Source organism: Coturnix japonica, chromosome 1 (assembly GCF_001577835.2).
Source record: "Coturnix japonica isolate 7356 chromosome 1, Coturnix japonica 2.1, whole genome shotgun sequence".
NCBI classification, from domain to species: domain Eukaryota; kingdom Metazoa; phylum Chordata; class Aves; order Galliformes; family Phasianidae; genus Coturnix; species Coturnix japonica.
Window position 1 is genome coordinate 82,155,119 of NC_029516.1, and position 14,646 is coordinate 82,169,764.

Here is a 14,646-nt window from a genome sequence, read left to right on the forward strand (position 1 = left end):
CTGTCCCTGGTTCAGAGCCAGGCTGGATGAGACCCTGGGCAGCCTGGTCTAGTATTAAATGGGAAGGTTGGTGGCCCTGCCTGTGATGGGGGGGGAAGGGGACTGGAGATTCATCATCCCTGAGGTCCCTTCCAACCTGGGCTGTTCTGTTTGATTCTGTGATCTGTGTTGATCTGTTGCAGTATCTCACTAGAGAACAGCTTTGAGCAGCAGAAAGCTCAATCCTGTGCCCTGCTTAGTTGTAGGTGTGGTGCCCAGCTTCCTGTGTCAGACCTTGCAGGGAGGAGATGCATGCTGTGCTCTCCCACAGAGATAGCCCGGTGGTGCTCCGCTCTGCAGGCTGCTCTGCCTCTGAGGAACAAAATGGCTCTGGAGGGCTGCACACACAGAGTTTCTCACAATACAAAGATGTGGTATATTCACATCAAAAGGTTCCTCTGGTTCAGTTACATACAGCTGAATGAGGCAGGCAGAGCCAGCTGTGCTTTATGTCTTGTGGACACTGCAAAGGCCTATGGAGTCCTGCTCACTGCGATGCAGGCTGTTGTCTAGCCCTGTGAGCACAACAATTTTCAGCTGCTAAAGCGAAGTCCATATTTTAATCAGAGCTTCAAAATGAGCGTGGTGCCTTTACAAGTGTAGTTAAGCTACATCATTGGCATTGGCTGCTGCTTACAACCTTAGATTTCTGTTAACGATGTAATACACGCTGGATATAGTTGTGTCTCTTTTGAAGCTGGACTGAATTTGATACTACGTACATTTTCTAGGCCCCTCTGAGAGCTGCTGAATTGCGGAATGGTCCGAGCAACCATCACAAGTTTTTAAAAAGTCTTGTGAAAAGAATACAAAAGGAAACCCCAACCTCAAGCACCAATACCAAGAATGTTAAACCCAGACCTCAGAAGCTGTGAAGGAGAGGGAGATGCATGCGTTTTGGGGCAGCTGCCAGCAGGTGGACTCTGAAAGCCCTTATAGAAGCAGTGCTTCCTGTGGAGGCAACCAGAAGGTACCAGCCCGTTGGAGGTGCTTTCCTCCCCACCATCCTGTACTACACAACCCAGCGTGGCCTGCTGGAGCAAGATGAAGTGGAAGAGGATCACTGTCTTTGTTACCTTACAGGCTCAGCTCCCACTTACAGGTAAGGCAGGCTTTTATTTGATGAGGCACTCTTTTAAAACTTCCTTGAGGATAGGGAAGAGCACAGTGCTGGTGGGGTAAATTCTCCAGCCCTCTGGTTGCAGGGGGGTATGCTGAACCTCACCCATGTCCATTCCTCTAGTTGCAGCTAGCAATGGGCTGGGGCTGCAGGACTGGCCCAGTCTGATGCCCCTTGCTGTAGATATGGCCTCTGGTGGGTGGGAAGGAAGGCCGCTGCTGGTGGTGAGGCCAGTGCTTTGTGTCATAAACAAAATCTTAGCCCTCACCTGGTCAGCATTCCTGGGATTTAAAGGAGATATTTGATACTAAAATGAAAATGTAGTTACTTTCAGTAGTGAGCACAAAAGAGTTATCTCAGTGCATTCAGATTAAGTTTAGAGCCACGTTACTTGCAACGGGATATTAGTGGTTGGAGACACTGTGTGGCAGAGCCAGTGGGCTGAATGTACAGGAACATACATCAAAATAAAAGGGATAGGATTCTTCCCTTTGTGTCTTTACCCCCATGATTTTCTCTTCTGGACATGGAGTAAAATGCAAATACTTTTACATATTGATTTGTGATGATGTAAGGGTTGGCCCCACTTGGACGGAAAGTGAGGCTGTTTTGGCATGCCCGAATCTCCAGAAGTCCCACTGATTTTAGGAGAGAGGAACATATATCTTTGTAGCTTAGGATTTCAAAAGAACCAGAAAACTGAATGTAGATCCAGGATAGGACAGGACATAGGCCTGTGTCTGGGGAAATAAGCAACAGCAAGATAAAGGTAGGCCACATTTGTGCTTGTATTAAAATCCCCTGGAAGAACATGCTCTAAGTGTGCTTAACCAACACACATTCCCTGCTCTAAAGGGCTTTGGACTGCAGTAGAATTTTAAGTAAAAAGTTTTCTGGAGATCAGAGAAGCATCTCACAGCCATATGTGGCACCAGTTCTAGCGGTTCATGGAGATTGTTTCAGGAGGATTTTAAGTAGAATGTCATTCTCTGTGGTGAGTATGCCTTCTGTTTGTCTACATTTAACAAGCTACATCCCTTTCTGATACTTAAGTGCTTTTTATATATTGTTTTGTATGCATGGATGTGGGTGTGAGAAACAAACAATAGAAACTCCTTTTCCTTCATCTTTGAGAAGCACTTTTGAAATGTATGCAACTTTAAGATTTCTCAAGAAAAGATTATGTTATAGGACTGTAGAGTTATAGGGATTACTTCAGACACATTTTAATCTGAAAATACCATTTTTTAAAAATTTATTTATTTATTTTTTCCTCTTCTACTCTGTCAAATATATCAGAGCTCCTGGTTCCTATCTGTAATTTTTTTTGTTGAGAAAACTTACTGAGAAAATATGTAATACTTTGCAGATGGCTGAAGCCAGCCCTATAAGTGTGTGTTGTGAAAAGCTTTTGGAGTATTCACACTTACAAAGAATATGTGAGATTGGATTTTGAACAAGCTACAGCTGCCATTGTTTTGAGGCAGTTGCCTATGAATTTGAGGGGAAGTGTTTTTTTTTCACTGGGTAACCACAGTAGTTTGAAGAGTTGTAGCATTTAAAAGAAAGGTAACACAAAATTGGAGTTGTTGCTGTGTTATTGATGCAAAATACACAGTAACAAGCATGTAAGATCATCATGAACTTAGCTCAAAGATGAGACTGAACAGATGAGGTTTTTCAGCTCAAATACAACAAATGCAGGTATCTGCTGCTGCCTGGAGTGTTTTTCGAGTCTTTTTACCATGAAGTAAAATTCCAGAAAGTTTTCATGAACAAGCTGAGAGTGGACAGAGGTTTGGTAAGCTGTATAAAGCCTTACAGTGAATTCCTTTCCACTTCACCATAATGCACTTTGTTCTTACTCTCCAAATGATCAAACTAAAGGCACTATCAAGACTGGGACTGATAGACTTGTGATGACTTTGCTTTGATCTTTCGAATACTGAAGTATGTATGTCAGGCACAAGAAACATTTTGTTTTCAAATATATAACTCTAGACATGGAACACAAATTCTAAATCCGATTAGTTGAGTTACTAATGTTACACCACACATTTCAGAATCCTTTACCTTTGAGCAAGTGCAGACAAGTTTCATTATGTACATATTTATTTTTCTTTGTGGTCCCCATCGAGGGTACAAAAATGTAGCTCTGGATGTCTAGCTGAGATCTTCCTACAACCTCTCTATTAGAAAGTATCTGGATATGAATCATAGCAGATAGTTTTATTAATCATCTTGCAATGTGATATGTAAGAAGAATATTAAAAGACTACACCAATAGCACAATCAGAATGGTGAAAATCTTTGTGTGGTTTACTGAGCTCTTAGCTGGAGGTATGGCATGCTCTAATAGCAGTAGGTTAGTGCTGTGGGTAACGTTGTGGAAATGCTCATTTTAAAAATGGCTGGTAAGATGGCGCTTTGATATTTATAACTACACAGCACCCCATATGAATACAAATATGTATATACGTATACAAATATTCTGCAAGAATTCTGCAAGTTCAGCCTTTCCCTGTTTTTCACAAAATCTCTGCTTTGAGAATTATGTGTTAAACAGAATTGGACAGCGCATGTTTTTCGCTTGCTCTGCGGAAACTAAAACATGTCAGCCATTGACAGAGTCCTTGCACAGCTTATTTTCACAATGTTTTTCTGCTCTGCATAACTGTGGCCTCTGCCCAATGGGCGCAATGCTGTTGTGAGCTTTTTCTAATCAGTTAGTGGGCAGGATGATTAAACAGACAGATTGTGGGTCTTAGGTTCCTTTTTGTAAGATGACTTAGCAGGTCTGCAGACTACAAGACTTGTAAACCTGAAGTTGTTTACAAGACCCTCAGAAAACCCAAGCAAATAAAACCAAAAAATTCTGGCTGCTACCCACGTGTCCTTATGCCTGGTTTGTTAAGGTCTCCTAGCTGCATTTTTGTTAGACCTCAAGGGGGGTGGGAAAAAAAATGGAAAGGCTTAATTTAACTTGTTTTATTTCCCATTTCTCTTTTCTGTTCACAGTGACTCATTAATAATTCATGTTAAAAAAAAAAACAAAAAACCAACAAAAACACGTATGAACTGGCACATTAGCAAACGGAACAAAATGTAGTCAAATGTCGCTTTTCTTTATAAAAGGCCATTTGTTGAGCTCTTTTAGTGCTATAGTCAGTTCTCCAGTGCTCATTAGAGAATAAGTGATTTCCATCGGAACTTTTCCAAGCAAAATTCCTAATGAGTGAAGTAGCAAGTTAATGATCGTGTTCCCTTTTGTTGTTTTTCATGTACACTGTAGAAAACGTTCTGAAATTATATTCCGTGTATTTGTCTTGTCTGAGAATGAATATGTGGATATAAGACAGTGTGGATTATAAGCTAAAGTTGGGGGAAACACAGGAGGTTTGCTGGCAGTTTACAGGGGACGGTAACTTGATTTATGAAGGGGAATGTCCACGTGAGGGACAGTTTTGACCGTAATTTTCTGTTACTCATGCAAACCTGGATTGTGACTAGCGCCACGCTTAAACTCATAAATGGTTTTCCCATCTCCAAGCTGTAACCAAACTCTCTTTACAAAAGAAAGAAAAAACAATGGATGCCAAATCCTTCACTGTGCCCCCACACCCTGCAATTTAGTGTATATTTGAACGACTGTATGTAGGATTATACAGTGCGCTAGCTGTTCAGTCTATAAAACAGAGCATCTTTTTATGGTGGCGTGAATGAAGATACAGCTTCGTAAAGATGCTTATAAAATATTTATTCCTCTAAAAGTAATTACTTTGTATGTATGTGTAGCTATATATTTATTATTCATTTTCAGTGTTCTGCTGATGTGAATTCAGTTAACGTCTACAATAACGTTTTGCTGCTGTTTCTCTTTAGCATTAAGAAAACAATTTTGGCTGTTCCAAAGGCTTTAGAGAAGCTGAGATTTTATTGTATTGTATTTTTTTTTTTTTTTTTTTCTGATTTGCACTGGTGTATCATGTGATAAAGTTCTACTTCTTAAAAAAAAAAACAACAAAAACAGTGTATTTTTTGCTTTTAAAATATGGTAGTCCAGATCAGGTTTCTACAGGAAAGCAATGGAAGGATTTAATTCCACATTATCCTGTGCAATTGATCAATAGCTTCATACGTAACTTAGGTCAAATATATGTGCAGATGAGCTCAGTTTGTTGTAATTTAGTCCCTCTGTTCAAGTACACAAATTGGGAGATGGTGGGAATACATATATGTAGCCCCATGCAGTGGATATGGTCATCTTTTTGAAGGTTAAACTTACAGATATATGGTCCCTTCACTCTTGACAACTTGGGTATTAAAAATAGGAGCGAAAAAAATCTGGCTCCTAAGCGTTGACGTTGCAAGCACCAGTGTCTGTGCAACTTCGGTTAGGGTTAGAAGTCATTTTAATATTTGAACCATATAGACTGGAAATATTTGTATTCCTACACATTTCCAAGGAATAAAATGTCAACCTTCAGAAGCTCTAAATGTATTTTGTTCCAAATACTTCATTATATATGTTTCAAATCTTTCAATCTCACTTTATTTCTTATTGGAAATAGTGATAGTTGGGCAGGACAGACAACAATATACAGAATTAAAGAGAGAAGAACTGAGAAAGATGGGAATATTCCATCTCTACGTACTTTTTGTATATGAGAGTATGTTAAACATAGCACTCCTAGTAGACAGGTTGCTGAGCCTAATGCGACGCTTGGACTATTTGCCCAATTTCTTTCCAAGAATGTAATCATAGTGAAAACTTCATCTCTATATCCTGACTGATGCTCATCTACATCCTGATTCTTTTGGAGTCAAAGACCTTTTCAAAAAGTTGTTATATTTCTGATTGATGGAGAAGCCATAAAGTTAACGCTTAACTCAACAAAAGCTCAGATAATGTGGAGGTTATACTAAGTTGCAGTTAGGTGGAAGTTGATGAGGAAAAAGGGTTGGAAAATTGTCAACAAATCATGGAGCACGGTAAGTCAGGGTTGTGTCTCTGTCATCAGCATGTGTGGTTTTTATAAGAATTTTTACCCTATTTGATTTACTCACAATTCAAGCAGTTGTCTTCGATGAAAATATTAATTTTCACTGCTAAGATGCTTTCCTGCTTTTCTGGTAGTTTTAATTTGCATTTTCAAACCTGCGTGGCACCAGAAAGAGAGCTTAACAGCTATATATATACATATATGTGTGTATGTATATATATGTATATTTGGCATTGCTTGTGGTTAATGATAACTGAAAATAGCTTCTTGGTCAAAAAGCATATAGAACATGTAGGACCAAAGAACACTTAAAAAAAAGCTTTCCTTGGTGCCCTAAAATTTTAAGCAAAACAAAACATACTTTATTATGCATGTTAAACAAAAAATAATAATTTAAAAAATAGCACGTAATGAACTGAAATGCGTTTTCTAATGGAGTAAGATGAGATATACAGGAAATTAATAACACAGTGCTAATGTTTGTGGTATGTTATTTAATTTTATGTGAGCTGCTGATAAGGGAAAGAGCTACCTGATGAGAAAAACCTTTTGCTGGTTGTTTATCCAGGTTTTATATCCGATTTATTCCAGCAAGGAGCATGTGTGTTTTGCAATTATTTCGCTTAAAATCTTGCTGTCATCTGTATGACAGCCAAACCTTAAATAAACAATGTCAAATATTTATAGAAATGCTTCCCAAATACTGACTGCATAAGTTTGCATTATAGATTCATTTGAATTCCTTGTGCTGTACATCTTGTCACAAGGTAAACTGAGGCTTAGAGAAGGGAAAAGAGAAACATGTCCAGTAGGTAATTAGCTGGATGAGAGCATGCCCTCATAGTTACCCTGATCCTGCAAGTGAATCAAGATATCTTTTTGTGGACGTTGAGGTATGGGGGCAGAGCCTGAACTGGTAAAGTTCTTTAGTTAGAGGTATTTATTTAGAATTGTTTAATGCTTTGAGCCAGTTCTGTATAAATTAACATTTGATAATTCATTATTTTATCAGGTCAATTTGAAGCAAGAGTTTTGTTTAATGTGACAATACTACTTTTACATATTCTTGGCATGCATTAGTTTATTGAAAGACATCAACCTCCTATAGTTAGGTACTGCACATTCCTGACTATCAAATGTTGTTTGTTTTGTCATTTGGAAATAGCTGGATGGTTTGAGTGATGATTTTTAAAAGTATAATTAAACTGAGAACTAGGCTGAGACTTTATAGCTCGCAGTCAATACAGAGCCTATACAATGAAAGGTTTTGAGTCATTCCCAATTATACATTAGGTCTTTATAATGTTATTTATTTATTTTTAGTCATATATTGGCAAGCTTCAGTCAGAAAACCAATATCCAGTCTTTGGTGGGAAAGCTCTTTTCTGTCTCTACATTGTATTGGTTATTGCAATTTACCTTGTTTCCCATCTAACTGTGTAAAACTGAGTACAGTAAAGAAGTCTTAACAGGACACTCCATAACTTCTCCTTTCTTCTGAGTTTCTCTCTCCATTATGAGCATTCACAGAGTATCATTGTTTTACACTTTTTCAGAAGTAAGGCAATTTTGGCATCACTTTATGCAAGCATGTGGGTGCATTAATGAGGAAACCCTGCAAGTTTCACTAGGAACCATATTCTGAAGGAAGGAAGATAGGATACAGAGAGAGGAGTATTTAATATTTGATACCTTTAAAAAAAAGAGTCTGTCTTCACTAAAGGCAGTTGGTTTCTGAGAAGGAAGTGGACCATTCTGTGAATTACTCTGAGTACAGTTCCTCTGTTCATGAAAAGTCTTTTAACAGATTGGCTTCTAATTTTTTAAAGGATGTTATTTTAGTTCTACAGATTTCTTCCTTTCAACTTGCTACTAGTTTTCAATATCTAGTTACTATTTTATATTATTTTATGGTTTATTTCCTCAAGGCTTGATACCTGATGAGGAGTAAGTTGTACAGGTGAATAGGCTTAATCATTACAGGCTGAAACTTGTTCAGGGAATTTATCAAGAGGATTTTCAGGAGAGAGATGTGGGAATGATACTCTAGAAAGTGACGTGAGTACACATTTTTCTGTTGTATTTTTTCTTCACATTTTGCAGGAAGTTTTAATATTCTTGTTGTTAGTATTACTTCGGCACATGATATGAATTGAAGAGTTATAAATACAATGCAGCCAAAATAATCCATGTGGTAGCTAACTGATTTTTGGATGCTTACATTAGCAGTAGGTTTGACTTCATGTTTATTACCTGCAGTTTTTTCTCCTACTGCCTGTGGCATACTTTTCATTACTAATGGTGTTCTGTTTCTTTTGATCTCTCCCTGGAAGTTCAGCCTCTCTGTGTATGTTTGCTGGGGGCTACTTTGATGAATAGGATATACCAATAAAGTTTTGCGGATAGTAAGCTTAGAGAGTTTTGGTGAAAGTAAATACAATTAAACCTCAATTTTTTAAAAAAAGTATCTCTTCCGCTTCTTGAGAAAGAAGAGGAGTAATGTTCAATTTCAAGTGGCTTCATTTTTAACTTCTTTAAACTACTGATCTTCAGTGTATAAGACTGAGCATTTGTGTATTATGAGGGTAACCACACCTAAAAGACCAGAAGAGGTAAGCAAGGTTAACCAATCTGGATTTCTAAGTGGAGGTCAGATGTCATCCCAGTTTCTTTACAAAAGAAAAAAGTCTAATATAAAAATCTTTTGTATGAAAGTCCTCTGGAATTTAACTTTATGGATTGCTTTTTCAATGCCCCGTTATGACAGATGCCTTCCATTTTCTGCATCAAGCTCAATTACATCTTGCTTGCCGAGAATGCGGTGGGTTTTTTCCCCACAATAAATGATGAAGAATTTTATTAAAACCAGCGCAGTATTGTCCATTTTGTTTATACATAAATTTTGTGAGATGTCTCAAAGGTGTAATTTAAGGCCACTGCTTCCCAGAAAATTAGCAATGCTGCCTTAGATATGACATAGATTTCTATTGAAGGCTGCTTGTAACTTCAAAATGCAATCCATCCCCAGAACTCTGAAAATAACTGTGGACCTTCATGAGTGGTTTGGGGGTTTTTGGTTTGTTTGTTTATTTTTCTGTGTGATTTTTGTTTGTTTGTTTTAAGAGTTTTGCCTAAAATATGACAAGAAAAGTTATGCATACTTGATCTTTTTTTCTGAGGACGCATTTTTGATCACATTTTTGATTGTATCTCCATGATTCAAATGTTTAAACACAGGAGATTCCCACTACATCATTTCTCTCTCCAGAAGAAGCAGATTTAATTCACACCTTTTTGAATTCCATTAAGTTTCAGATGTTTCTGGTACCAATGTGAAGTGGGCAGAACTGGAATTCTCACTGTCTTGTCTTTCCACACAGCGAAATTAAGCTCTTTTCTTCTAATAAGTCAGATATTACCTTACTACTTGCCTCAAAACACAGCAGTGCTATAAAGCATTTGTTGCTGCTGTTAGGTATGTCTCTTCTGACTGAAAAGCAGCAGATTTTCAGGCTTTTTTCTTTTTTTTATATAACTCTCTTGAAGTTACAGCTATGAAGCTTCAACCCTATCTCACTGTAGCATCTTTTCCAAGATGTTTTTATCTGATTTTATCTTTCTCAGCTGCAAAGAAGTAGCTAGCAGGTTTGCCTCCTTTCTCTCTTGCTCTTCTTTTTATATCTTGGGCCAAACGTCTGTTTGTTAGACGTGATGGTTTTAGTCGATCAGATACCAGGTTTAAAATTAAACTTCAGGGGAAGCAATTTTTTGATTCTGCTAAACTTCTCTAGATTTTTGTTTCTTGTTTTCCACTGGGATAAACCAAACACTTCCAAAGTGTTTTTTCTTCTGTGAGATGCCAAGCAGTCTAAGAGCAATTAGTCTTTAGTGTTTGGGAAGAGGGAAACCCAGTTTCGGGTCCTTGGTCTGTCTGACTCAGAGCAGGAGCTTGACTGGGACTCCCATGTGCTAAGCTAGTCAAGAGATACTCAGTGGTATTGATGAGAAATTCTGAAGAGAGACCAGAAACATTCCCCAACCCATGTGTCATCAGAATTTGTCATGTGAAGTGTTTCTGATGAGCTGCTCTTATCTGGTTAGATATAAGTATTTAAAAAGAAAATGGTTTCAGTTTCAGTATTAGTATTTTTTGGAGTCAGTTTAATCCTTTGCAGTCGATGGAATGCATGCATTTTTGCTCTCGAGAAGAGTTAGCAATACCCTTGCTGGTCTTGAGAAGCATTATACTAAGGGGTGGCACTACACAGGGAAGTGTGTACCTGAGAGTTTCCCCACCCATCCTTACATAAATTGTGCTCTCTAGTAGTGACTGTATTTCAGCAACAGCATAACCCCGAGTAGGTTCCTGTGTGTGACTTTGTCTGCAAAATGCAGCTTAGAGATGTGTTGTTCTCTTATCCAGGGATATATATAAACAACTTAAATATGAGTATTGATAACATCTGCTTACATATTGATGATCCTCCAATTATGAAGTCATGTTTAATGATGCAAGACTGTAAGATTTAAAAAGTCCTAAGCTGCCAGCAACATGGAATTGGATCAGAAGCAGCAACCTGAGGAAGCCCAGCACATGCACAAACTATCTGGAGCAATAAGGGAGGGTTTAAGGTATCTAGAAAGATTTGGATGAATAGTTTCATGTCTGAATATACTGCCTATATGCTGTAACTGTAAAGTGGCCATATTACTTTATTTCTGTCAAACTTTCTGCTTCTAAAAGGGGCACGTTAGTGTTTTCGAAAATGCTGCTTATTTAAACATATCTAACTTCCAATTAGTGTTCCTGTTTAGGCATCTCTCCAATGGTATTGGCAGGAGTTTTACTTCACACTAACTGGCTGAGCTTTTAGTAGACTGTTCAGTCAGATTTTTGCAGCTCAAACAATGATTTATGCCGAAGGAGCTACACTGCAGTCAGTTGATATAAAACCAATTTAGCTGTGTTTCTGTGAGCCACTGTTGCCTCCGTAACAACTGCAGTACACGCAGATGTTTTAGAAAGGACACATTTCTCATTCCATACCTTTAAATTCAATGGGATCTTCACCTCTTTTGAAATGTTGGGCTCGTATTATAATAAAAGCGTCGTAGTTTTCAGCTTCTTCTACATTTAGAAGGCATCTTATACCCAAGAAAAAGAAAAAAGGTGCCTCTAAGTAGCCATTTGAGCAGATCTTATTTGTCAGTTTGCCTGTATCGATGCAGTTAGGTGTTTTATTCCTCACAGAAATCTAATTTGAATTTTGGGTTGTCATGTGGAGCCTAGAGTTGGGTTTGATGATCCTTGTTGGGTCTCTTCCAGCTCAGGATATTTTGTGATTCTATGACTCCTAAAGTGGTGCTTTGTTTTGAGGCTTTTTATTTTCAGTGTTTTCCTGCTTAACTCCATGTCCAAAAATTTTAAAAGCGTCTTCTGGTGCTTTTTCTTATCAGATTAGGAAAATTGCTTTTTAAGACACTAGTCAAAATTAATGTGAATATAATGTAAGCTTCAAATTGGAAAGTTTGAACTTCGGTATCTTGTCTGAGGCATCTGTAGAAAGTTCTGACATCCTCAGTATTTTACAGATTTCTCCTCCCCAGCGTGAGTTGATGCTACTGATTAGATAAAGCAAAAGCTACACGCTGGCGCTCTTAACGTTGGTGCAGCTCGTAGTGCGGTGATATTTGACCTGGCTACAATCTGATCATTACTGTTTAGAGACCACAGCTTTGGGTTCACAAATTTATGTTAACAATTTTTGCAGCCATCTTTTACTCACATGAGAACACTTGCGCTGGGACATGATGATTGTAATGCCTACATATCTCATTTAGACTAATTAAAACATACATTATTTTTAGTGGAAATAGTCCTTACTATGTGAGTGGGTGTTGAAGCTCAGCTTTCAGCTGTCTGTCTTCCTAGAACTGCCTGCTTCTTTTCTCATAGGTAGCTTCTGGCTACAGAGGACTTGCCCTATGCATTAACTATTAACCAAGCATCAAAGCGAGGACTTCCTTTGGGGATTGACTGCAGTTTATTTGCTCAATGTATGTAGCCTCTTTTGCCTCGGGCACAGAATAGAGCACCTCGGTCTTGAACTCCCTGGTCTTTGGCTTCTGAGAAGCCAAGTTGCCTAAGGGGAGCTATACTTCAGCAGAGCTTTTGTTCAGGATGTTCTGGCTTATACAGGGTAATATCTATAATGTGGCTTGGAAAACGCTCAGTGCATGGCACTTATCTATTATCTTTGCAGTACTATGTGAGAGCCAGAGGGGTGTGAGCTTGCCTGAAAGCTGCTTGGGATTTTATTTTTATTTTTTACCAGATCTGTCATTCTATTGAGCCTTCAATCTTGGAGCGTTGAGCTGAGAGAGGATGAGGAGGGGAAGCATGAAATATTTTGAAATAGGGCCCTAAAGGCAAGTGGCGCTTTGAATGGAATTTACATATAGCTCATCAAAACATCACCTCTTCAACATCTGTATGTGGTGTGTAAAAGAACACTCACTTATATATTTGTGTAGTGGATTTGAGAGGTGATGATTGCTGTCTAAAATACACCAGGAGAGAGGATGAAATAAAAATGAGTGCATGTTAGAACAAATAGATGTGAACTAGTTGCTGAACTACTTTAGAGGAATAGAAGTGGGTATTTGCACCATAAGAAGAGTTTTGGCATAGACTGTACACAGGCAAAGGTAGTAGAAACTGATATTCAGGAGAAGCTTGATGAGTTTGTGGAATTTTATCATATGACAGTATATAGGAGCAAAAGATGGTTAGCCAAGAAGGTCTTCTGCAGTCCTTTGTTCTTGTTTCTGTATTAGAGAGGTGCACAAGAATACACCATGTTTAATTAAGTACATTACAGGGCAATGGCCAGATAAAATTACGGGCACTGTTGACATTGCACAAGTGTATATGCAGAAAGCAATACGAAAATATGCAGATGGGTTTGTACGGGTGCACTGCAAGCAAATCTGTGCAAGCTCGTGCAGTTCATATGTGCTGTTTGGTACACTAGCATGCAAATATATTTCCCTTCCATTACCTAAGCTGTATATAAATGTAAGTAATTAATAAATAAGGTGATCTTAAGCAAGTGTTTATTTACCCCTATGTCTGTACATATTAAAATTACAAAGCGTATCGATTTCAACTTTTCTATGATATACAGCATGTTGTTCATGTTTGTGTTTTTGTTTTGTATTACATGCACAGAGTCCATGAGGAGGGGCAAGAATGCTTTCTCAGCTGATGCCAGAAATAACAGAATATTTATCTTCTAGCTTGTGTTTATTATTCCAAAGGCTGTGAATTGTATTGCTGCTGGGACCTTCTCTGTTCCTGCCCTGCTTCATTTTTCTTGCTGTAGTACTACCAGGATTTTGTCTTCCAGAAGCAAGAAGCACAGGAATGACTTCCTAGTTATTTACCTCCCCATCGGTGACACAGCTGAGATTTGTTATCAGACATGGTGATATCTATGAGACTGAGACATAAATCTTTCTCTACAAGGAGAGATATTGTACTGAGTGATGAGGAAAGGGAAGAGTATGGTACTTCTCTGCTGTAAGGAACTATGCAATTTATATATATTTTTAGATCTATGTCCTGTTGACATTACTTTACCCAAAGGTGACTTCGGTTGCTTTCCTTCTCCTCCAGGATGACCACTGCAGGTGGGTAGATTGTGTGGGATTACAAGAAAATGGAGGCATTGCTACTGTATTGCTTAATGGCTTTCGTATCTAGTGTTGTGTATTGGGAGCTGACAGTGTGAATGCTGTACCTAGCATATGAAGTTAGCATAGTATGTATACACCGGGCTTTTAACCATTACTAGCATCCCAGTATCAGTGTTGCAGTGTGAATAGGAATCTCCTAAAAGCTCATTGCAGACAGACTTTTTGTAAATGCAAACAGAAAGCAGCCCCTGTGTAAAATCAGTCAAATTATGCTGAGAAATTAACTTCTTGATAGCTGAAATTACACTGGGGCTAAAACATGTTTTGGTCTTACAGTGTAAACAGGACAATGAATTATGTCTTAACCTTGTCTCTGAATTATGTGATAGCCTTTGATTCCAGTTGGGCTGTAACATCATTTGGGAATGTGGCTTGACATCACCTACACTGCAGAATAAACCGTGTTCCAAACAGGATTTAGCAATTATCTTCTCTTGAGTATATTCTCCTCTCCCAGTATAGATTTTTGTATCCCTTAATACAATGGCAGTTGCTGCTAATCATATTACTTTTGTTAATTTAATAATTACTTAGAATTTTGCAGTACTTCATAAGCATTAATAGGTTCTTACGCTACTATTCTGAAGTTGTATGTTCTTGTAGTATGTATTATAGTGTGGTAAATCAAGTAACAAATGGGTAATTGCTGTTTTTAAAGTCCTGGGCAAAGCCCAGAATAGAGATGCTAATTGCTTTAGCTCTTCGCTGTATTATGTTTCCGTGTCT

The 14,646-nt window shown here is 38.2% G+C and overlaps 1 protein-coding gene across 1 annotated transcript in view; it reads left to right on the top strand.

Moving 5' to 3' along the window:
• The first annotated feature begins 689 nt into the window (after positions 1–689).
• The window catches only part of CD247 (CD247 molecule), a 45,856-nt gene continuing 31,899 nt past the window's right edge, over positions 690–14,646 (top strand). Inside the window, 2 exon segments of the mRNA XM_015879267.2 lie at positions 690–1,022; positions 1,024–1,141. Coding sequence (XP_015734753.2) covers positions 930–1,022; positions 1,024–1,141 — 211 coding nt within the window. The 5' untranslated portion in view covers positions 690–929.